The sequence below is a fragment of the Camponotus floridanus genome, unplaced genomic scaffold (assembly GCF_003227725.1).
Source record: "Camponotus floridanus strain SB8 unplaced genomic scaffold, Cflo_v7.5 scaffold141, whole genome shotgun sequence".
NCBI lineage: Eukaryota > Metazoa > Arthropoda > Insecta > Hymenoptera > Formicidae > Camponotus > Camponotus floridanus.
This window is the reverse complement of record NW_020229261.1, coordinates 55796-80699: the sequence shown is the minus strand read 5'-3', so window position 1 is coordinate 80699 and position 24904 is coordinate 55796. Positions and strand designations below refer to the sequence as shown.

At 32.5% G+C, this 24904-nt stretch overlaps 4 protein-coding genes across 11 annotated transcripts; 2 read left to right on the top strand and 2 right to left on the bottom strand.

Moving 5' to 3' along the window:
* Positions 1-814: 814 nt before the first annotated feature.
* On the top strand, positions 815-2956 carry LOC105250971. 4 transcript variants are annotated; one of them, XM_011257399.3, is made up of 2 exons: positions 815-1660; positions 2302-2956. In XM_011257399.3, exons 1-2 carry the CDS (start codon positions 1658-1660, stop codon positions 2761-2763), a joined length of 465 nt encoding a protein of 154 aa, XP_011255701.1. In that variant the 5' UTR covers positions 815-1657; the 3' UTR covers positions 2764-2956. The 4 variants fall into 4 exon arrangements, with proteins under 4 accessions (XP_011255701.1, XP_011255705.1, XP_011255703.1 ...); XM_011257403.3 differs by having other exon boundaries at positions 2285-2956; XM_011257401.3 differs by having other exon boundaries at positions 815-1733; positions 2285-2956.
* A 468-nt stretch (positions 2957-3424) lies between these two features.
* LOC105250969 (transmembrane protein 222) lies at positions 3425-4498 on the bottom strand. The gene is made up of 4 exons (XM_011257398.2): positions 4334-4498; positions 3915-4125; positions 3712-3842; positions 3425-3606 (listed from the first exon to the last, which is right to left on the bottom strand). Exons 1-4 carry the CDS (start codon positions 4480-4482, stop codon positions 3528-3530), a joined length of 570 nt encoding a protein of 189 aa, XP_011255700.1. The 5' UTR covers positions 4483-4498; the 3' UTR covers positions 3425-3527.
* A 1455-nt stretch (positions 4499-5953) lies between these two features.
* Positions 5954-12927, top strand: LOC105250968. Of its 2 annotated transcripts, none has more exons than XM_011257397.3 (11): positions 5954-6001; positions 6319-6643; positions 7114-7283; positions 7695-7918; positions 8266-8620; positions 8911-9117; positions 9207-9326; positions 9910-10137; positions 10744-10882; positions 11408-11860; positions 11927-12927. In XM_011257397.3, the coding sequence occupies exons 1-11, from the start codon at positions 5983-5985 to the stop codon at positions 12678-12680; spliced, it is 2994 nt and encodes a 997-aa protein (XP_011255699.2). In that variant the 5' UTR covers positions 5954-5982; the 3' UTR covers positions 12681-12927. The 2 variants fall into 2 exon arrangements, with proteins under 2 accessions (XP_011255699.2, XP_011255698.2); XM_011257396.3 differs by having other exon boundaries at positions 10729-10882.
* Positions 12928-13130: 203 nt separating this feature from the next.
* LOC105250967 lies at positions 13131-23602 on the bottom strand. Of its 4 annotated transcripts, none has more exons than XM_011257393.3 (5): positions 23167-23602; positions 19484-19956; positions 17046-17316; positions 16253-16864; positions 13131-16164 (listed from the first exon to the last, which is right to left on the bottom strand). In XM_011257393.3, exons 2-5 carry the CDS (start codon positions 19653-19655, stop codon positions 15240-15242), a joined length of 1980 nt encoding a protein of 659 aa, XP_011255695.1. In that variant the 5' UTR covers positions 19656-19956; positions 23167-23602; the 3' UTR covers positions 13131-15239. The 4 variants fall into 4 exon arrangements, with proteins under 4 accessions (XP_011255695.1, XP_011255694.1, XP_011255697.1 ...); XM_011257392.2 differs by having other exon boundaries at positions 23290-23602; XM_011257395.3 differs by lacking the exon at positions 23167-23602 and adding an exon at positions 22944-23127.
* Positions 23603-24904: the final 1302 nt, after the last annotated feature.

The window sequence follows — 24904 nt, the reverse complement described above, 5'->3', positions numbered from 1 at the left end:
CTTCGCAAACATATTACAAAGCGTAAAATTACGCTATTCGTAATGACACGCGATCGCCAGAGTTATTTTACTACGATGACGTACACATACTTGTACAAATTTAAACTCGCGATAATCGCTAGAGAAAATTCGCGGGTGTCGGTGTCCGTTGACACGATAATACACACACACATACGACATATACATATATATTTCGTACATACATGACGGATCTTGTACTTACCCGCCACACCTATATCCCGGTGCTGTCGTCCTTCGCGGAAACGATGCTCCCGACTCGGGCCAAGGATACTCGCCAGGACGATCCGAGTGGCACGACAGGAAAGGAAAACGAGAGACGCGAAAGAAACACGCGGACTCGACGCGGATACGCGTTCGCTCGCGCGGTGCGTTTCGGATTACGATACGTGCATGCGTGCGTACGTGCGTGCGTGCGACACAAAAACAATGCGATCGCGCCGCTACCTCGACGCGTCCCGTCGAACTACGACACGACCGGCCGTGCGCGATCCCGAAGGAAAACTACTCGACACACATACGCGTACCTACGAGTGTACCCACACATATATCGCGGCACGCATGCGCCCTTCGAGGCGCACGCGTCCCCGGAAACACGAATGGTAGCGTCCCTTTGCGCGAAAATTCGCGCGAAAAAGAAGCGGAGAGTCGGAGCTGGTGTCTCGCGCAGGAAAACAACGCGCGCACGAGTCGTCACAGCCGCGACCTACAGAGGTCGCGTGGCCCGTCGGTATTTTCCGTCGACGCTCGTGTACGCTCGTCGCGAGATCGCACGAGATGCTATTGTCGAGATAGCGCAAAGTTTAGACACGAGTATGTACGAGGGTATTGCGTTGTTCGCGAAAAATTCGTGCCTTTATCGGGAAACATCACTATCGAAATGCGATAACACGAATGAATGATACAATCGATGACAGTTTTGTGAAACTAAAACACACGTTATTTCGTAGGAATGTATATGATAAAATTAAATGTGCATGAGAGTATACTTATTTCCGTGCAATATCACAGAATGTATTAAATTGTAAAATTAATAGCGAGCTTAATCACACGAGTTAAAAAGTAAAATTAAAATAATTGAAACAATTATCGGACGATTAGAAGTAAAATGGCGTCTTTTTATTACCTTTTGACATAATCCAGTTGATAATTATTGTATGAAAATTTCGGTCGCCTTTTTCTGCAAGGTAGACAATTTGATATGGTGCTGGTATCTGGCGATGGTTGGTGTAAACAACAGAGTGAACACTAGTGAAATTAATGGCGTTCGTGTTCGTGGACTGATGACATTCTATCTATACATTATCGACTGGTCTCTGCAAAGTGCTTGATTGATCAATCAAAATCTATCTCCTGATTCTTTGTTGCAATTTTTCGTGTCAATTACGCTTTACTTTTTCCCTTAAAAGCGACAAAATACACCTAAATATACATCCGTTTTATTTTAAGTGCAGAAGTTGCAGTTGAAACGGACTGGGGTTCAACTTGACATCTAGCGAAGTGACAAGCAAACTTGTTTTATTTCGATAACGACTCCTCTCGCTTTGTATTCCTATTAAAGTGATAGTTTTATCGTGCTGCGTGTTTTAACGCGCATTAATTATCTCGAAGAAGCGATTGACACAAAAGCGATAGCAGTATGGTCAGTCTTTAATGTGGACCGTTCATTGAGTCTGTGATTTTAATCCCTTTTTTAGTTCTTTAACTGCCTGCATGTGAGTAAATTTTGTGTTTTTTTCCTCGCTATTTTATCACATGGCTCATAACTTTTCTGTCACGTATGATAATGTTAATAATTCGAGCTCATTTCATCCTTTTAAGATTGAAAACCTTAAAAAGCAATATCTTTCTTTGCAAGGTCAAGCCAGAAAAAGTCTAAAAGAAAACTTCTTTGAATATTTAGACAAGTATATTCCATTTTAAAAATAGATTTTCATATGTTTCACAATAATATGTCATTTATGACACTTTCTTATGTTAAATAAAAATATTATTATAGATGATATTTTCTAAATTTTCGAAATATTTTCTTTTTGTTTACTAATGATTAACCTATACTATACTTTAATTATTACAAGATTAATTTTTAATTTTCAACTAATAGCCTAAATGTGTAGATGAACACTAACTGTTTAAAGTGTGTTATTATTTTTTTATTATTTTTTAGTCTTAATCTTTTATTGGATATTTTATATAAAGATGTTGGTTTTTTTTTTAAACGTGTCTCACAAAGCTTGATATGTGGTATATAGTTTTAAAATTTTAGATCAAAATATATTGCAGAAGATGTCTTGGCTCTTTGGCAAGAAAAAGCACAAGGATTCACCTCCCGAATCCAGGGAGGAGCAAGAGCAAGAGCAACAAACTTCTGCCAATTCAGGAGATGACTTTGTAGTTATCGAAAGAAGAAGAACATCGTTGCCACCTAATGTTGATGGTCCAAGTACACCTTATCCCAGTGGATTATATCCATTTATCGGTGGAACACCGATGTATCCTACAATGTCGGCTGATAATTTACCAAAGCTAAGTCAACAGGTGGATGCTCCGCATTATTTAAGTGGTGTACCATTTAAATTATGCAAACACTTGGAAAGTAATATGAATAATGACTTGGAAATAGATGACCTACGGATTAGCGAAATATTGTCCTTTATTGAAAGATTAGAAAATCAAAATTACGATTATGATTTTTCTCTTGAAACAGGAGTTATTACAGAAATGGCTAGTAGGACTGATGAGTAATTTGATCGCTCTATTTGTGTCTAATAAGAGTGTACATTCTATGAATTAAGGAATCAAACTTAAGTGTGTATTTTTTATTGTTAGTTATTTGAATATATAATAAAGTCATATTTTTAAAGTGATGATTGTGTCATATACTTGTTTTATAAATGTCAAGTTTGATTTTTTAATTCCACATAAATTACAAAACTGTTCCTATTTCTTTATATTAGAGCATATAAAAAAATATGATTTTTCAATAAAAAATTAGGAATATATTAAATATTTAATGAAATTATACATCTTTGAGAAGAAGATTGGTTTATTAAAATGAATATATTATTATGAAAAAAGTATCTTTTAATTTGACTTTGCTCAAAGAAATATAGTTTCATCTTTGATATTGCCATAATGTTTGCACATGTGATTAAAGCGCATATTTAATATTACATTTCTCATGACATATTGTGCAAATTAACAAAACTAGTTGTTTTTTATTCTTTCATACTATACAGCTTTAATAATTATTTAGTAAAATAATAATTATTTCCTTTAGATGTGTAAGATACAATATTGTCAAAAGCCATACTCAAATTTACTTTTATTATTGCATAACACTTATATAATCATTATATATGTTTAAATAATTTTAAATTGTAAAAATTAATAATAAATTGTTTTTATATTCTATAAATATGTTTTCGTCAAATCTTCTCTGTTGTAATAAGTATCTGAAGATAAGATTGTATCTTAAATATATAATCTAAATTGACTATTTTATGTAATTATATGCACAGACATAATATTAGTACAACTGTAACAAATATGCAGAATGGTAACCAAGTTTTAAGAAATCCCAGAACACTGAAAGAGATATAATAAATAATATTAATAAAATAGAGTTCTGTATATATGTAAATTTTCATATAAATTTTTATTCACACACACACATATATATATAAAATTTACCTTACATATTTCCCATGCAATAACATAAAAAAAGCAAGTTTCACCATATTCCAGCTGCTTGAATTATCATACGACATCAAGTTTAAAGCTGTTGCCACATGTGAATGACAATTATCGCAACATAAATTGTGCTGTAAAAATATTAATTCTATATTATAGTTATTCTACATAAGAGTTTTATATTTTGAATTAAATTATTTTACCATTCTAGTTTTATAAATTTCGCTAGCTTCTGCCACACCAGCGTCCCATCCTTGTATGCTTCCTTTGGCCTTGGTATAATCTAGTTGCCAATATTTGGTAGGTTTACCAAATGCCATATTGTCTTCAGAAACATGATACGGACCAGCAAAGTCTCTTATTACTCCTGTTGATGTTGCAATGCCCATGTGTCCAATAAATGGCAGGAAGTATCTTAAAAATTAAATATATTAAATTCATGTAATTTACAGAATGTGATCATTTATTCAAAGAAAAGTTCTAAAATTTCTCAAATTATTTTATGCCACTTTATGTATATAATTGTTGATATATATATAGTAAAAGATATAATGCACTTTGACAAATGTCAAATGCGCAAAAGGCAAGGTTATTATAACACGCGTAATTGAAATTGACTTACGTTAGCAATGGCAAAGGGGTCCAAACGATGCAAAAAGGGAATCTTTGCCTTTCCGGATAAATGCTAAGATCCATTTCGGGCGAATCATTTGATAGCTCCGGAATATCTGTCAATAGATCGGGATCTCTCATCGTTTGTACATACAACATACAATATGCAGCGCTACCGTCACATGGTAAGGAAACATGTATGACATATATATTGTAAGTTGCAAGTAGTATATGCCAGTATATAGTTTGATAATGTGAATTTTTAAATTTTACAATTTTGTATGTGCTATTAATAACATTTTGGGAGTAATCACATTTCCAATCATTAATTTTAACTTCTTACACGTATATGTCTGTACATATTTTTTTCATTTATTACATGTTCTTTATATAAACAGTGGGCGAATATATGTAAAATTTATTTTTTATTTTATATTATTTTATATTAAGTTTAATTAATTCTTTTATATTTAATTTAATGTGATTTTATATTCTAAAAATTATTGAGAAAAAATATTACCTGCAAGTAAGTATATTGGAAATATAGAAAAGAATCATTTAATATAAAAAAAGAAATTCCGACTCTGATTTTTTTTTAAACTTTTATATTTTATATATTTTGAAATATCAAAAATCAAATGACTATGATTGATGTGATACATATATGTATATACCGAACGAAAAAGCAAACCAGAATGTATCGTTCGATTAATTGATTAAAATACTTATATATATCGAACGAAAAGATGAATCGGAATGCAATCGTTCGATTAATTAATTAAATATTTATATACATCGAATAAAAAAGCAAGTCGGAATGCAATCAGTCGAATAGTGAATTATAAATATTTATATATACCAAACGAAAAGATGAATCGGAATGCATTCGTTCGATTAATTCGTAAAATATTTATGTATATAAATATTTATATATAAAGATCTTTTCGTTCGATATATATAAGTATTTAATCAATTAATCGAACGATTACTTTCTGGTTCGCTTTTTCGTTCGGTATAATCTAAATCTATCAGGACCTATCTACACCTATCTTCTTAATTTGAGCCAATCTACTTCTTTATTTCGTTAAGGTCGAAAATTGACGGGCACCCTACTATACAGACAAATATATGTATATGTAAAAATATATAAAAAATAACGTAAAAAAAAGAATTGTAAAGAAATTCAAGAAAAAAACATTGTTATATTTACCTAATATTACCTAATATTTGTCTAAATAAATTTATGATACGAGAGAAGCACATGAAGAAAGAAAGAAAAGAATTATTATTTTTATTATTGATTCGTATATAATTATGTATTCAATTGTTAGATAATTTTAAAAATAGAATACCGAAGAGAGAGATGAGCTTTTTTGAGAATAGTCAGAAAGATATGATTGAAGATGTAAAAATAAATAATTACATAACATAACATGACTTTACATGCTACAATTTCGTTACGATGTTATCCGTTGAACTTTACTAAATCCTACCTGTAAACTGTACAATATGATCCTCATGCGATCGAGGGATGCCATAAGAATGCTTTATTCGATATTAGCAAGAGCGTAACACCCTTGTCGCGCTAACGAAATTATACGCAACCACGTCAGGTTTCTTACGCAGAAAACGCAGAAGGTTGCTTTCCTCTCTTCCAATATGTATCGTTTGAAATATGGTAAGAAATACAATAGTCAAATATTGTAATAAATATTGCCATAAATATTTAGTTATTATATTTTAGTTTAATATGAAAATTGATGAAGTTTTTCGATTTACATAATTCTTTAAGAATCACTTAATATTCTCCCTTAGAGAGGATTGGATATTAATTTTTATAAAAAAATTTTATATTTTCATTCACACTTTTTTACTCCCTATCCATCAATTTTATATTTATCGTAATTCCTTTTCGAAAATTGAGTCTTCCGTAAGAACTTTCGCGACTCAATCAGTGATACTTTGAATATTTTTTTTTCTATCGCATAAACTTAGTGATCGTCGTGACGTTTTGGTGGATCTTCGCGACTGGAAACATCGTCCGGAATGAAGATATTTGTGGATCCCACAATGGCAGACGTCTATACTTGGAGTTGGGTGAGAAAGGCATCCTTTATGCGAAAAACATCAGCTTTATCAGGAACTTGCCGAGGCAGCTGGTGCCGCATCTTTATTCCAGCACCATCAACAACAGTTCCCATCATCAATGCAGTCTTGAACTGGTGACCTGTCCATCTTGTGTAATTGTTGTTACTTTTAAAAACATCGCCTTGTCGCATCATTGCGGCGACGGAGGCATCGTGATGGACAATCCCTGCAGGTGAGATGGATACATGAGACAAAGCGTTTGTTTTGTAAGGATTGAATTCCTTTGGATTAATTTTTAAGCGTAAAGCTCTGAAGAGACAGAATATATGATACAAATGTACAACATATTCATATTAAAGTGATATTATTATTATTATTATTATTATTATATATTATAGTTCATATAATTTAGCTATAAGTGTTCAATTGGTCGAGTTGTCATATATATTAAATTCAGTATTGTAATTAATGATCGTAATATTACAATTAATATTAAATAAAATAATTAGAAAGCTCTTGCGAGTATTAATATTATTTAATTTAGCTTTAATTTATTTAATTCATTAAGCTTTAATTCAATTCTTCAGTTATGAAATGAAATTCTATCATAGCTTGCATATCTCGTCGTATAGCTTACAAATCACGTTATATACATTACATTACACTAATGAGCTTTGAAACTAGATATGTACGCTTTTGTAGGTGCGACTACGTGTGGCTCTCAGAACCACCTTATGAGGATGTTTCCGGTTCGCCGTTTTGTGGATCATATACACCGATCACATATAGATCGAGCACGAGAACCCTGTCTATAAATCTATTTTATAGCCAGTCGCATAAGCACGCATTCACTATTGAATACACGGCAGAAAGTTAGTAGAGATAGTCAATAATATTTCCTACTAATAATATTGTTATTATTATAAGTATCTACAAATATAGTTATTATAGGTATCTACGAATATAAGATCTAAACTATAACTAATAAAATTTAAAAATATAATTTAATAGCCGAGTATTTAAATAAAATATTTTGAGATAACTAAAATAATTTGTTGAGAGATTTAAAACTGGATCAGAGTTAAAATTTTTTATTTTATTTGTTATTCTAAAAAATTTTAATTCTGTTTGCACATTTTTCATAGAGCGCGATTTTTTTGATATATTGTGCAGTTCTATTCATTTGCTATCTATGGAGTGGCATAAATAATTTTTTTTAAATCGAATGTTATATATATCGCGATTCATAAAGTATTCTGGTAATTGATGCTTTTGCTGCGCAGGAAACAGGCTGCATTTGAAAGGCACGGAAATGACATCGGGAGTGCCGACAAAGGATTTGAATGGTACCACCGGTAGTGGCATTTTGACCTCGCCGTTTTTCCCAGCTCGATATCCCCGTGATTTGGGTCTGGAATACGTGATAACGTGTCCCACCGAAGCTCCCTCCTGTCGCATCAGATTGCTATTTAGCGATTTCCAATTAGCGACGGTTTCTATCATGGAGGTACATTTTTAACTGTTTTTTTATAATATTAAGCTCTTTAAAATTTGCTTACAGTAATATCAAATATTTTATTTTTATTTCCACTATATATTTTTAACGTTACAATTACTTGTATTATTCGTAATATTTTTTTAAAATTAATTTCATCAAATAATTGTAAGTCCAGATATCTTCTAAATATTTTTTGTATCGTTTGAGTCATTTCTTGATCAAGGATGTGTTCGATTTCGTAAAAGATTTTTAGTAACTGTTAAATTATGACAAATTATAAAGACGCAGAATTTTTACGTTTAATTAATTTTTAAAAAATTTGGAATATCGTGACATTTGCTTGTTTGCTCGATTAGTTTTACGATTGGAATGGACAACGCTTGGATGTGAGTAGTGGTGCGCGATTTCGGCCTCCGATTATAGTGAGTTCCGGCCCATCGTTACTCGTAAGATTTTATGCGAATGGTGGCACTGGTCTAGGTTACAAGGCTTTTTATTCCTTCGTAATCGGTCACACATACGACAAATCCATACAACCGATCACCAACTGCGGTGGATACGTGGAGAATCTGGGCGGTGCTATTACAATGATGAACATGGTCGGTCAAGGAGTAAAAATTTATGATTGCGTCTGGCTAATCAGGCCACCCAAGAACTTTCTGCACATGAAGACGCACATGTATTTGAAAGTAGTGGCTTTCGCCGACATGGGTACGTATGCAAAAGAGGACAAAAGATTTATTACCAAGCAAGCTTGAATAAAGTTGAATTAAAATTTCAATGTCCTATAGAAAAACAGGTAAAATATAAATAATTTGTAAAAATAATAAAAATCAGATGTTGAAAATTTATTACATTCTTTCTTATCTCTCTTGGTCGATTTTAAGCTGATATTGTAACAGTACAATTATACGAAAGAGATGGAACAAATATAAAGATTTTAAACACCAATTGTGAAAAATAAGCGTAATCGATTTTTCGATAAAGCTGTTGTTCCTCAGCCGGCAATACGGAATTAATAATCAAAGAGGGTCCAACCTCGGCCTTGATGTCATTGGAAGTAATCCGACATCCATCGAATCAGTTACAGTCGCTCAGACATCAAGAACATATAGCGCCGGTCACCAGCGGATTCCACGTGAGTCTTCGTGGTACATTCGGTCCAAATTCACATTTGGCGATTGCTTATGCGGCCTTTAGCTACACGGGTAAGTCTGAACGATGATAGCAGAATAATCGCTTTATTTCGATTGAATGTAGTATTAAATCTGTTCCATCTCTGAATCGAACATTGCAGATTGCTTTGCGGACACCGATTTTCTGTGCCAGAATCACAGATGCATCCCGAATCAGTTGAATTGCGACAGTTTTGATCACTGTGGTGATAATAGTGATGAGCCAGCGACGTGTTTCCAAAGTGAGTATCTATAATTTGAAGAAATATTTGAAAAAATAATCTACAGATTTGATTTGAAAAAAGCTTTTAGGAGCTACATATAGTGTTGAATATAATGTTATTTTTTATGCAAAAAAGTTATATTTTAAAAAATCTGATATTCTAATCTAAAATTATAATAATTAGAGATAAAAACATTACAGATAAAAATGTTTTCTTATGTAATTACTTAAAATAAATAAATATTATTTAGAGAAAATTTTTATCTTGAATTTTTATATATAATTTATACATTTTATTTAAAGATATCCCTCATTTATATCTTATATAATTAGAAGCAACTCTTTTAAAACAAGGAAAATAACTTCTCTCCTTATTCATATTTATAAACATAAATTATAATAATAGTCAGGTCATTGAAGAATCATAGACTAATAAAAAAACTAATATCATATTATTTTGAAAGATACAGTATATGAAAAACAGAACAAAATAAAAAATGTGTTATTTTGCTAAAATCTAAAATGTACTAGTTATATCGATAAAATATTTGAAATTTGTACAGTTATTTTATGAATTGATTTCGAATAAAATATGCGTACAGATTGGAAGATGGAGCCGCGCGAGCGGAAATGGCACATGAACAAAGCAAATTATTATTTTCCGAAGATCGAACAATATCCTGATTTGAAAACGGCCACCCTGGTATTTGTTGCCAGCAGTCTCGGTCTGATTGTTTTGATAACGACCCTCATTATACTGCTGTACAGAATAGGAGGGGCGAGACAAAGAGAACTGCAATCTCGTCTAGAAACAATTAGCGAACTTTTAGGTATGCGTCCGTAATCTCTTTGTAAAAAATAGTTTTGAATAGCATAATCTTAAATTCTGGTCCAAAAAATTATCTCGGTAGAGATGATTTGTTTTGAAAGATTGAGTTAAAATTAAAGAAGATGATGCATTTTTGTTTAATTCTGAAAGTCACAACAAAGATATTCGATATATAAATTATATTAAAATATAATATGAATTCCATTAATTTAAATTATATTTAAATTTATGGAATTCATAAAAATTGATATTTTTTGTAAAAATATGAAAAAATAATAGACTCTCATTTTAACACTATCCTTGAAAAAAAAATTATATTCACTTTATTAGAAATTTACCAATTTCTTTTTATCTGTATAAATTCAATATATTTTTTATACAGGATGAAAAAGATTCATACATTTAAATAACATTTATATAACATTTGTATAATATTTTATATACATTTAGATAACATTAGTTATGTGAAATTAAAATGTGAAAATAGAATATATTGAGCGAGTTTATAAAATGTGTCAAAACATATCGATTATTAATTTTCAAAAATTAAGCATTATTAGGAACAAGACGTTTCTCATATCACTTTGGACAGTTTTTGATATTACAGATGGTGCACAAATCGATGAAATATCTATCCCGGATGATCCACCAGGCTACGAAGCTCCGCCAGGATATGAAGAAATCACCGTATCGAAAAAGTCTCGATGTTTGAATTGCGAATCATATAACAGAAGCTCTTCAAATCAGTAAATGTTCCTTATTTCTTTCTTTTATATTACACACAGCAGGATATTTTAAAATAGATGTATTAAGTGGACAAATTATTTGATGAATTTGAAGTTTCGATGATAGCCAATATACATAATAGTAATCTTTCCGTTTTAAAATATTTTTATAAAACAACGAATATTTAAAAAAAAATTTAATTTGATTTTTTATTTATACATTTAATATTTAATTGGTTAAGAAGAAATCTTATCTTTAATTATGTCGCAACAACATTTTCTTATATATATTTTATACTGTATACTTTTTTCAGATATATACACGTATAGAGAAAATTATTTGAAATAAAATAAATTATTTAGATAAATAGATTATGTACATAAGACGATTAGTATATATTTTTAATTTATTTTAGCTGATTATACTTTCGTAATTTATATAATTTATAATTTATATAATTTGAAACAATTTTTTATATCGATCTATAATTTGAATATTAAATTCTATAATATCCAAAAATTAAATCTTGGAATTTTGTGATCAAGGTTCGATGAGGACGCGAATTCATCTACTTACTTGGTAATGGAAAGCGCAAACAACAGTTGTAGCAGTCAAACAATTCCAGTGGCATCGGGAAACGATCGACATACACTACCTGAGAGTCCACCACCGCCATATATTACACCCCCGGGGACCATACTGCGAAACATGAATTTATTTGGTTTATCGGCATCGATGAAACAGATGTGTCCTGTTCGTCGTAATTGGCTCCGACGTAGCGCGCAATATCCTCAATCCTCTTTCAGGGATCGCCCATCCTCGTCTATGGACGCTGAAGTTCTCGATACATATTTGACGGATTGTACCGTTCCGAATACGAATTGGCGACTCGAAAGTCCCCCAAAAGATATTCAGATTGTTTCAGACACAGTTCAAGAAAATACTGTAGAAGTATTAAAAGCAAATTGTCAACACGTTACAGATGAGACTATCGATAGGTAATTTTTATATATGTATTAAATATATACATTTTTTACATTTAATTATTTTTCATTTCTTTCAAGAGCTGTTGACAGATCGGACGAGAGGAACACGAGCTGCTCTTGCGAGGGCGCATGCGGTTGCGTCATCAGCTCTTCTAGTGTTCAAGATCATTCTGCCAGCAATTTATCAACTTCTGCAACACCGATAAGCGATGAGTGCGAACTGGAACGCGATAAAATGGTGATCGCATCCTCTTCTGTGGGAAAAATTGATGAGCATCAAGAAGAGGATTTTTCTGTCTCGAAAAGTACCATCGTTCGACTTTTAGGTTCTAGGCTAGTGAAACCATCTTGCCATAGCGCCAATTCCACGGCAGCATCGTCGCCCTCGGGCACTTTGCATCATTCTTGCAGAATGTTCTCTCGCGACAATTGCATCACTAAAATCTCGACCATGAGTACGTGCAGCAGCTATGATAAATTGCAAGATGATTTCGAGATTGTGTCAGAGACGGCAAGCACCACAAATTCCAACACGCCGAACGATACACCGAAGAGCGTTGTCAATCAGCATGGACGACGCAACAGTCGACCTAAACACATCAGCTGCGACCTAGATAGTCTTTATGAGGGCATCAAGATCCTCGATTCGTATCTGGCACGCAGAAACATAAATATTGGCCATAGTCATAGACAGTCAGTCGCCGTGATGCTGTTTGGCACTCCGGAGCACGGTTCCGCGCATAATCCAGTCGCATTATCACGCCAAACCACAAGAGAGAAGTATGTGCGCGCACGCATCTGGCGATCTAGTGAGGATGCTGCATCGAACTAATTTGCCCTTGATCGAAGAAGGAATCAATTGAGAGCAAGAATGACGGGAACAATCATTATATTAATCTTTCGGTGATAAAGAGTATAATAATTTAAAAAAGATAGAATAGTCCTACAAGTTAAAGATATTTATAGAATTTCGAATTAGAAATCAAAGGAAGAAAGGAGATAGAAAGAAAGAAAGAGACAAAGAGAAGATAAGAAACATTTATTATTAATTGTATGATTTATTACAAACAACTTTTCCACGATCGATTAAATCAAAATTTAATGTTATAACTTCCAGTTTTAATTAAAATAAACAATTGCGTTAAATAAAATGTCAAAGATTGAAAAGATTAAAAAATGAAATTAAATTAATAAAAAGGATTAAAAATTTTTTAAGTAATAATCGAATATTGTATAGGATAAATTCCTAGTAAAGTTGCGATTATCCAGTCATATTATTGTGTCATATTCGATTGAATTCTGTAAGAGAGTACATTTGGAAGAGAGGGAAAGTAAAATACATTTTTGATTAATGTGATGTTTAATAATAATCTAATGATTTATCGTAAAAACAATCTATTCTCAAAGACATATACGAAAATCTTTGTATAGACGGTTTCCGATATTTTAACAATTTCATTTGTAAAGTGACTAAGTTTGCGTTAAATCTTTGACACTACCTCTTATAGCCGAGGATTTATATTCGAAGAATATGATGCTAAAGTGCTTTTGCAATTAAATTATATTTCTGTAATTCTATGGAATTCGTTTTAATCTAGCTTGGCTGACTTTCGACGGAGATCAAATAGTCTCCATCCCAATAATCTTGAAGTACTCGTTAATTACATTGTTTTCTAATTATTAAATCTTACACCCTCGCGTCATCAGAATAAAGCGTAACGTCGTAGTAAAATATATGTTGCGATATATTCATTGGCCTTCATTTTCCATCTTATACGTACAATTCCATACTCCTCGTACACGAAGGCGATCATACGCTTTATATAGTAAAATATATAGGAATTTTTTTTTCTAAAGAATATTATAAATAATATAATTGATTTTATATATATCAAAACAAGCAGATAATAATCTTTTTTAACTTTTCATCAGAAGAAATGAGTGAGTTCGCTCAAGAATTTATAATTCTTTAAAATAAAAACTGTTGTCAAACACACACACATCAGATCTATTATCTTTGTTTTTGTTATCATAAAAGTAATATTTTGATCTCGTTCATTTTTTTTAATTTTCACTTTCGTAAACTTTCTTTTAATTTTCATTATCTTAAAATTGTCATGATCGCTGTCGGTGCCGGAAGTAAGGAAGTTTGTTTTAACGCTCGGTTAGCATAGAACGGATTTGGCACTTCTTGTAAGACAGGCACGCGTTACTAACAAACAGCTAATGCCATGTACTACAACATCGGTAAAACGGAACAAGTGCCGTTGCGAAAAATACATTCACGTACTTCCGTACGTTCATAGTATGTTCTTGCATGGTTATACCGACACTTATGCTTTCATGCATCTTTAACGTACATTGATTTCGAACGGAACGACGTATGTATATACATTCGCGATCGATGCAGCGCAATGCGTGGAAAAAATTATCGCAAAAACGATGCTCATTCTCTGGTACAAGATGTGTACGATACCGCAGTACATTATGCGTGAAAATTAATTGCGTGACAAATTGCAGAGATATTTATTAAAGTGATTTTCCACGCGATGTGCTCGTTCTTTCGAATAATTTTTTTTTCGCTATTAAGCTATAACGATGAAAAGTGAATAACAAATATCAGCTAATTGTCAAAAATGATATTTATAGAATTGCGTGACGCATAGAATACGCACAATACTTCAAATATCATAATTGAAAAAGTACTTTATTATTAATTTAATATTGTAAGCTTTTTATAGTAACGCTCATGTGCAAAAATATGTAACTTGAAATGTTTCTCGTCATAACTAGAAATTTTTGACATTTAGCTCATATTTAATTTTCATTCATCAATAATGATTTTATTTCGAAGTATCGATGAAAAAAAATTTCTCATTTCATTAATATCGAACTGACTATTGAATTATTGTATATCATTTAAGTGCCAAGTGGCCTAAAGAAATCTAATCTTAATTATTCTTGATGAATGAGAAGGTATATTCATGTATATCCACTCAGGTCCCTAGTTCCTTGAGGCAATTGATTTTTGGTATGTTTGATATGTACTAAGCATATCAGTGCAACTATGCCTCACGCTTTTGCGTGTACAACTTAAAAATAACTACATAAATGTAATCTTAGATATTTAATAAAAATATTGATTAAATCGATCGGTCGTAAAAAAATATACGTTAAAAAAAGGAAACTTCTTGCAATGGTTTTGCAAGCTTTTCATTTCAAAAAAGTTGTTCTCTAAATATTCTCTTTGCTATTTGAGGATACAATTACACTTTTGAATATTTTAATTTTTCTGATTCAAGAACAGGCTTTTTTGTGCAGTGATTGATTCATTCGAAATTAATGAAGTACAACGCGCGCAAGATGAAAAATTCTCGAGAATTCACAACATTTATTTCAAGCAATGACAGTACTGCTTCATGCCACGATTTAGACAGCTAGCGCTGGTGGCGTAAGGATTGATTCTGCTGACTTCGCTGTCGGACAAGGTATAATTGCTATCGCCGAAATATCTGATAGTGATCTCGAAGTTACCGTTGCCAGGCGTCGTCTGGATCATGTAGAAATACACGACACTGGACGAGTTTTCCGCGCCGAAATCAATCACCTCGTTCACCCGATGCACCTTCTTCAGTCTGAGTCGCGCGCACAATCGTCGGCCCTTCTTGTCCTTGTAGTTTTTCACAATGTTTTCCACGTGGTCCAGAAACTTTTGCACACCGGCAATGGCAATTCTGTCGTTGACATTGATTGGTTTGAAGGCCGTGCAGGTACACCAATGATAAGCCACTCCCGCGTCCTGGCAGCCTCTCTCTCTGGGAACAGGCGCGAAGAGAGACTGACAGGTGGAACATCCCGGACTAGGATCGGCATCGCTGCCTCCAACAACGAGGATGTCCCTCAGGGTTTCGTAAACATCATACGGAGAAGTGAGTCGATTCTGATTCACCACAAGGGCTTGATAGGCCTCAGGATTCTCTCGACGGAACCACTCGGGTAGCCAAATGTAGATGTATGGCAATCTCTCTTCATACCAGCCCATGAAGGTCGTGCGAAACTCGCCCCATCGCATACCATGATCGCTCAGGAAGATTATCATCGAGTCATTCAAGCTCCCGTCCTGCTCCAAAAGTTCAAATCTCTTCAACATGCGACTATCTATTGATGAGATGCCGTTCATGTTGTCGTGGCTGATGGTGTTCGTCCAGAAGAAACCAAAGTACGGCACGCCAATAAATGTCTGAGCGAAGTTCACGGCGTAGTCGAAAATCCGATCGAAGCTCAGCTCGGGACCGGTGCAGTATTTCAGGTTAAATCTACAAATGGCGTAAGAAATCTTTTTCTATCAGCGAAATATCGATTCATTTCTCTTGAACGATAATTAAGTAAATTAAATTATCTTACCTTTTCTTAACCTTGAGAAGCTTCTCGCTGGCCAGCATGTAAGGTCTCAGATAGTAATCCGTAGGCGGCTCGACAAAGCCGACCTTGAGGTAGTTGAATGTATTGAGGGCAGTCTCGTCCTCACCGTAGGCCGTGACGTAGCCGGCATTGCGGAAATTATGCCAGATGAAAGGACAGTTATCGAGCTTGTAGGCCACCGTCGGTTTGCATTGCAAGTACGCCTGTTGTAGCGTCTGACCCGTTAGAATCGCCATAAGGTTCGGAAACGTGTTGTCGCCGATCTTGTTGTAGCCCTTCAAACTGATCCAACCGGTCTCGCTCAGGTACTTCTCGGTCTTGGGCATAGCGCGGTAAAAGTTCAGTCGGCTGACACTGTCGATGCCGAGGACAAGCACGCTCAGCTTCCTCGAGAAGTTCCCAGATTGGCTGCCGTTGCGATCGCGCACCTTTTCCGGATTCAAGATCGCGTGAACATTCTCGTACACCGTCTTCATTGATGATTTCGTCTTCGTCTTAGGTTTCGACTTGGTCTTTGCTTTGCACGACACGTGCGCTACTTCCACTTCGCGCGGGAGTACCACTTGCCTCGTGAAGTTCTCGCACTGCTTGACTCTATTGAGAAGAGAGAATCAATTTCCAAGTAGCTTTTAACTTTAATAACGTTTTAAAGGCAGTTTTTCTTTTCTTGCGAATAAGGCAAGTTAAATTTTGTTTACTAAACTATGGAATTTGCAAAGTAAATTGGCAATTTAAAATAATAATTTATAGTATCATGTATCATGACAAATCTTACGATATCGTTGAATCGTAGTTGTTCTTCTTGGACTTATCCACCTTGGGCCTGGTTATGGATGACCAGCAGCAGATTGTGTCGCTGTGTATGGCCGGATCGAGAGAAAGAAAAACGCTGCCGTTAGGTTCTCTCGAAATTTGCGAGAGGACGAGATCGTTCGGGCATTTCTGCAACTTTTCCTTCCTCACGAATTTCGTGATGGACGGATCCAGAGGCTCTTTGGACAGCATGTGACACTTTGGATTCCATACGAGGTAACCGTCCACCATGCCTGTCGCCCATACCAATTTAAAATTGTTATATTTTTGATGATTTTAAATCGAGTCGAAATTTTCGTCCCACTTTTGATCTCAATTTTCAATCTGACATCTGGTTTGACATTTTAAGCAATCAAAAAAATCATCTTCTCTTTTAAAATAATTTAATTTACATTTTATTTCGAATATTTTCTTTTGAAAGTTTCTTTTTTAAATATCTAAATAAAAAATTGTTTGTTTACTATCTTTTCGAAATGCAAAATAAGAGTTTAATTTTTACATTAATTAAACAATTATTATTAAATTCTCTAGAACTGATAAATAAGAAAATTAAGATTGAAAATAAGAACAAAGTCTTGAAAAAATGGCAATTTTACAAAGTAATTCAATATATAGTTAGACATCTAAATAAAATTTATACGGAATGTCCTTATAGGATTAAAAAAATATTTTAGAATAAAAAAAATTTAAACCTAAATATATTAAATTTAAATATTTATTTTGTTATATTTCTAGTAAACTATTTGTTTCGTCATGCCAAGAGCGATATAGTATTGTTCGTTATAAATAGATAACGATCGATGATACGAAACTAGTTGTTAATTCAAGACTTCCAGAATATCGAAACAGAGACTATACAGTCAATTCTTAAAATATATATTTTAAATACTAGCGTAAAATGTATTGATGGATTTTCCCGTGAATTTTTTATAATATCACAGCGTTGAATAAGTTATTGCGAGATACGTGAAATTTTAGCACATTCTTATTTTCAAGCATGAGTGTATCGTTCATACGTCTAAAAAAGTGATAAGATCAACGACAACTGCTTTTAGCTTTTCACTCTGAACACTATGTCTATTGTCACCAATATTATAGATCCTCGGAGTAATATTATTATTACGCGAGTCAGCGAGGTGTGAACGTGTTAACGTATATTAGAATGAACAAGGAGCTCTTTTACATTTATATAGTTGAATGTTTATATATGTTTTACATATCAATTTTAATGTATATCAATTAATTAATGTATATCCCGCATAACATAATGAAAGTATGCGACAATGAAGGAAAATTTATAAGCAAATATTTAACAATGACTCTTTCTTATCATAAATTAAATTTTTAATAATATTATTTCAAACTTTTCATTCGAGTAAATGATATCTTTTAGCGTAAAACATATAAGATTTGAGAATATTGATCATTAAAACTCGATATAAATCCGATATAAAAGCGATCGTTGAAAAATATATAAGCATGATAAAAATGATAGTAAAAAAGATAAAGACAAAAATAAAACTGATTTAAAAATCTAAGAAATATAGAATAACTTTACATTATTAAATAAGAGATTTCACTATATAAGATATATTAATAAGATATTTTATCGCCATTTAGATTCTTTAATTCGCTAAAGAAAATTATAATAAAATAGAAATTTAAGACTTCTACAATTCCTTTTTTTCTATACATGATCTGATTTAACATAAACAAACACAAAGAATGCACTAACTTCCAGTCTGCTAATGAATAAAAGAGTTTTAAGTATGTAAATTAATTTGATGCTTTTATCCATTTTAAAACATTTTATATTTATATATTTAAATTTAAATATAATGCGATCTCTTGAACTGCTGTTATTAATATTTATAAAATACTATATAAAACGATAATGCGGACAATCTGACTCAGAAAACACATAATAAACACGAAGGTCATGGATAAAATATATATTTGGCATTATTTTTTGTTGCGTTTCAACGAAAAGAAAATGTTATTTCAGTCACAAAACTGATTTATTAGTTCTCGGCAAAACTGCACTGAGTCATAAAAAGTGATGTTAAAAGTTTGGAAACTTTGATTTAAGTAACCAAGTTCCGATTAGAAACTTGAAAAATTATTTTTGCATTAATTAAACAATTGCTCCAAAGAGAACATGAAATAAAATCATTATATTACGTCATTATATCATTATATTAATGACATGGCATGTCATTTTTAAAAAAGTACAGAATTAATTTGCATAATAATCGCGTGGATTCATATCAGCTCGGTGATAAATTACGGCATTAATTACGGCATTAATTACATTAATAGAAAAATAGGAGCATGACAGTTTCATAGCTTTTATCTACTCAAATAACGAGTCGTGAGATATGAGAACGAATTTTTTCTCACCTTCCGTAATGTTATACGACTTGAAGGACGGATACTGTACGTCGAATTCGTAGCTGTCGTCGGGAACGAGATAGAGGGTGACGACAATCAGGCATGGTAACAGAACCAGAACGAGGCCGGGTCGGCGGCAGAAGCACTCGGTGAAGCGTGACCATTTTGCCTTCCACATCATGTTGTCGAGGTCACGCCTTTCTCGGGGTTACAAAAGATCCCGGTTTCGCGTCTTAATCTTAATCTTCGTTGTATCCGCGATCGGTTTACCCTCATTCGAGGATGCCTCGACTGTTCGTCCCTCGTCGCCCAGCTTTCTCGCACGGCATCGCTGATCACATTCGTCCTTTCGCGATTCGCTCTGTTCTCTTCGTCCTCAGCTTCCTCGTCCTCTCGAAAAAGAAAGGCGATCATCGAGTGGCCGCCGTGCTTTGCGAGGATGCTGAGACGAGCTCAACTATCTCGCTATCTCAAGAGTTGTTCTGAAATCGAAAGTGAGTTTTCAACTATCCTACTTTGAGAAAAAGATCAAATGTTTGTGTTAAAACGACTGAGATAAAAGATTTCTAAGGCCGGTATTCATAGTGTGTTTTTATTTTTAAGATTGTTTTAAATATGAGGTTTGGAAATGTTTTACGACCATTCATTAGCTAAATAGAATCTTAAGACAACCTTAGGATCTTACAATTAGATATAAGAATAAAATATAAATACAAAAATCCTACGCAATTTTTAGACGTCCTTTATAAACATATCTAGGTTTTTTCATCTTTTCGTGTTTATCTACTTTTTCTTTCTTTCCTTTGTATTAGTTTGGCCAAGTGAAATATGTATTAACAAATAATTTGAAATTGAATCTAAAAGACATTTAATTATAATTATCTATGACACGCAATAAATATGCACTACTTCTACTGAATTCTTATAAAGTAGGTCCTATTTATCGTATCTAATTATCCTTTTAATTTTCAAATTTTTTTCAGTTAAATTTTTTCAACTAAATTTTTTATGCTTCTAATAAAAAATGTGATAACAAATATCTTAAATGTGATAAAAATAACTTAATATAAAATAAATTGAACTTTATTAAACTCAATAAAAAAGTGCATTTAAAGCTCAAAATAACTGACATGTATGTAAATGTATCATATAATCTATTTAAAATTATACTATAAAAATATTGAAATATTATTGGGTAATTTATACAATTATTGTAAGTACTCTTACATATATTATTATATGACATATTGCGAAAATAATATAAGTTATAATTTTTTCTTCCCGTTAAATCATCAACGAATATTTAAAAATATTATTGAAATATCTTTTGTGATGTTTTTGAAATATCTATTGCGTTTTTTCAATTTTTATCTAATAACTAATATAAAATATATTAAACTATTATTTCAAAATAAAATGGAATATTTGCGACTTTAATGAATTGATGAATGATCTCTGTTGCAATTATAAAAAAATATTTTTTAAACGAAAATTTGCTCATATGTCAATAAAACTCATATGTTATAAAACTGTAATATTTTAGTATGATCCGAGAACACTTGAAACAATATATCTATCTCGAACGAGAATTGGTCAATCAATTGATCAATCATTGATCATTACTCGAGTAATAAACATCTTGTTCTATAAAAATACCGCATCAAATTTCAATGAGAGAGAAAATAGATAATAAAATAAAATAGATAACAGTTATCGCAATAAATTTTAATCTTTTTAATGAAATAAACGTGATTTCTCGCTATTCTGAAGCTTGAATTTTGCTTTCCAGTTCTTTATTTATATGCAAATTGAATAAATCATTGAAAATATTGATTTTAATGCAACAGTATATATCAGTTTTTTTTCTATATATTTTGTATTCATAGTTATATTTTACATGAGTGATAAAAAATTATTACGTTTCAAAAATCTTAAAAAAAAATTTATAAATAAAATAAGAAAAATAAGAAATTCCAAAGAGCCCTTCATCATCAATTGCATAAAATTTCTTTCATGTTATCAATTAAGGATTAAAGTGGCAAAGTATCAAACTGATTAGATAAATGCTTGTTGTATGTTCTCTCGACATGTGTCAGCGATCAAGAGCTATCTATGCAAAGATGTTCGTCGTCGCAAGCTGACCATGAATTTTGTTTCAATATATTTCTGATAAAACCTAATCTCGTTATGCTTCCGGTAAATTCCATTTTCAAACAGATCCCGGTCCCGATAATGATCATCATTGTTGCATTTGCAACAGACGCTCTTAAATGCTTTTGTTTAATTTTTCGTACAATATATGAACAGTATAAGTATTCTCCTTTCAGAATAGTTGTCTTTAGGAAAATTTCTTTTCAATTATTTCTAAATTATTTCACTACAAATTTGTTCATTTATTATATTATTAATTCCTTGTAATGTAAAAATATTCCATAAAAATTTTCTTCTTCAAATATTATATATCTAATATTTCGTCATGTTTTTAATATGCAAAAGAATACCTTAGCTCGCGCTGTAACTCTTCCATTCTTACCGCAGACAATCTGTGTGAATTAATTGCGCATCTTCCATTTATTACCTCTTTTATGCATGACAAGGTAATAAAAATAATTATGCTCATTGAAGCTAAACATTTATTGAAAAACAACAGAATACTTAAATATCTCAATACGTAAGTTAATACTTTGTGATTGCATAATGTGTGTGTCAATTGAGCAGGAAAATTTATAAAAATCATTCGAACAATACATAAAAGCTATTTTAGTATGATCCGAGAACACTTGAAACAATATATCTATCTCGAACGAGAATTGATTATTACTCGAGTAATAAACTAAACGAATTCAACATTCGATTGTATAATTGATCGTGCAAGATTATTTGAAATGACAATTCTGATGTGCGGCAACACACTGTAGATTTGAAGAGAACGGAAGAGCAGATAAAATGATTCCTTTCTTCCCTTCCGTTCTTCCCTTTCCGCGTAGAAAGCGTAGGTGTGTGTAATTGAATATCGGACATTGAATGATGAGCTACGTAGTAGCTTGCAGAAATCGACAAGAGCAACGTTAAAATGTAAAGCATGCGGTAAACCTGTTTTTCGCAAATGTCAGGAACGAATTTCGATAAATCAATATATAATATAGGCCTGACGGAGAAGCAGTTGAGAAAAGATTGAATACACTTGACAAATAATCTTATGTGTGTCTTAAGGTACACTTTTTAGAAAATTTTGCAAAATTAAATATTATGTTAAAATTGATTCGCATTAAAATTTAATTGAAATGTCATTCATAAAATAATTCCGATAAAATAAAGATTTCACGCACACACATTTTCTTTTACGTACAAATTTCTTGAATGAATTTGATTAGATTTTTTCTTAACAAAGAATCGTCGTTATCGAAAATTTGAAATTTTTGTGAACGAAGGGATGCACAGATAAATAACAGTATTATTTCTGATTTACTTTGAGTGATGAATATGTGCATGTGTATAGTTTATATTATCAAGACATGACATGACATCCCGATGACAGGAGCACAAATATATGCAAACTTGACAAGTTTCACGATTATGCAAGTTGGTCAAAATTTCACTTGCTCGAACCTTTCTTTAAGAAATGAATAAAAAATCCCGACACACGCAAACAGATTAAATTGCAATTTATGAAGAGCTCCGGGAATTCTTACGCAGCAGCGACACACGAGAGATTCGCATTCTCCGCGCTCTCGGGACAAGGGTGACGATATCTCGAATCATGATCGGAGCACACAAACGATCACGGAAACCATCACTCGGTCCTTTCGAATTACCTCTCGAACGCGCGTGTCGACGTATCAAATGATAAGCGGTTGATCGCGGCACAATTCCTCGTCGACGTGTTACAGGACGAATCGTCGACGCTTATCGCATCTCCTCGCGTCGCGTATGCTTCCGTACGCAGCTTATTAAGGGAGGACGATGCTCGACGCATAACGACCCTCGGCACGAGGTCTCACCCCGCTCGCGCGGCGAGCGAGGGTTGCGGCGAAAGCCTTTAATCGAATCGAACTGGCCGGGTCGACGAGATGCGACGAGACGCGCGCACGTGCCACCCACGCTGCAACCAGGCAACTCCGTCGCCGACTGACGGAGATTCGCGCATACGTCGTCCTCGTCGTCGCCGTCGTCGTCGTCGTCGACGACCACCCTCTACTCGTGCCGCGTTGCGCCATCGCGATGCGCGCGTCTCGTCTGTTTACTGAAACGCAATTGTGTGCTTTCGATAAAGATCTCTCATTTACAAGTTAAAGCGTTTAAACAAAAATCTAAAATCGATAGTTTGCTTTGTTCAGACACTGTGACTTCCCGATAATGATCTTCGAATGAATTTACAATGATCTCCGGATGGATTTACAATGATCTCTGAATGAATTTACAAGATTATTCACCGTTTAAATAAATTCTAGACTCGATGCTTTGTGGTTTATCTAGGAACTTCAAGCAACGAGGAGCTTAAGATATATCAGATCTTTAAGACATTGTATCAGGATATTTATGTCGCATAAATTTTTATAACAGACCATATGCTCAACAGATATACGTTTTGCAGATATTCATAGAGATAGATACTTTCAATAAGTGATAAATTTATTTATTAAGACGAAGCATTAATAAATTATTCAGCATATTAATAAAAAAATACGTATGCTTTGGAATTATCATTTTAATATTCTGTCGTGAAATTTGTAAGATATTCTTGGATTCTACAAACAAGCTTTTTTGTAGAATCAAATAATAATTATTTTGTTATTAGAGTAACAAATAAACTCATTAGATTAATGAGTTAATTCTTAATCAAAATCATTATTTTAGAGAAAAACAAAAATGTAATTTCACGAGTAAAGTTTATTATATGAATTAATTGAATATTTTGTTTTACAAAAAAGGAATTACAAATAATTTTTCAAAAGTTAGAAAGAGTTATGCTCGTGCCGTTAATATCAGTATTATTAAATATTGACAAATTCCATTTCTCTATTCATATCTTGTATGCAAATATTTAGTTTCAACAGAACTATTTTTAACGCTAGAATTCAATATGAAGCACATATAGACTGCGTTCCAAAATTAGATATGTTCCAAATAAATCATGATGTTTTATTCTAGAATAACTGCTTTTTCTCAGTATTTAATAAACAATTTTTATTTTCAATGATCAAATAATCATTATCGAGTTCATTATTAAGCCATATAAATATATTTTAGTCAGTATTCTTCCCGATGATTAACCTTATATGTGCAAATATTTTTAGACTTTTAAATCAGATTACAATGTAGTTCAATAATATTAAATTATAAATTTATCCGTAATTATATCTAGTGTAAACAATTAAGAAATTAATTATTAATAGAATTAATAATATTAAAATTAAAATGATATTTAAT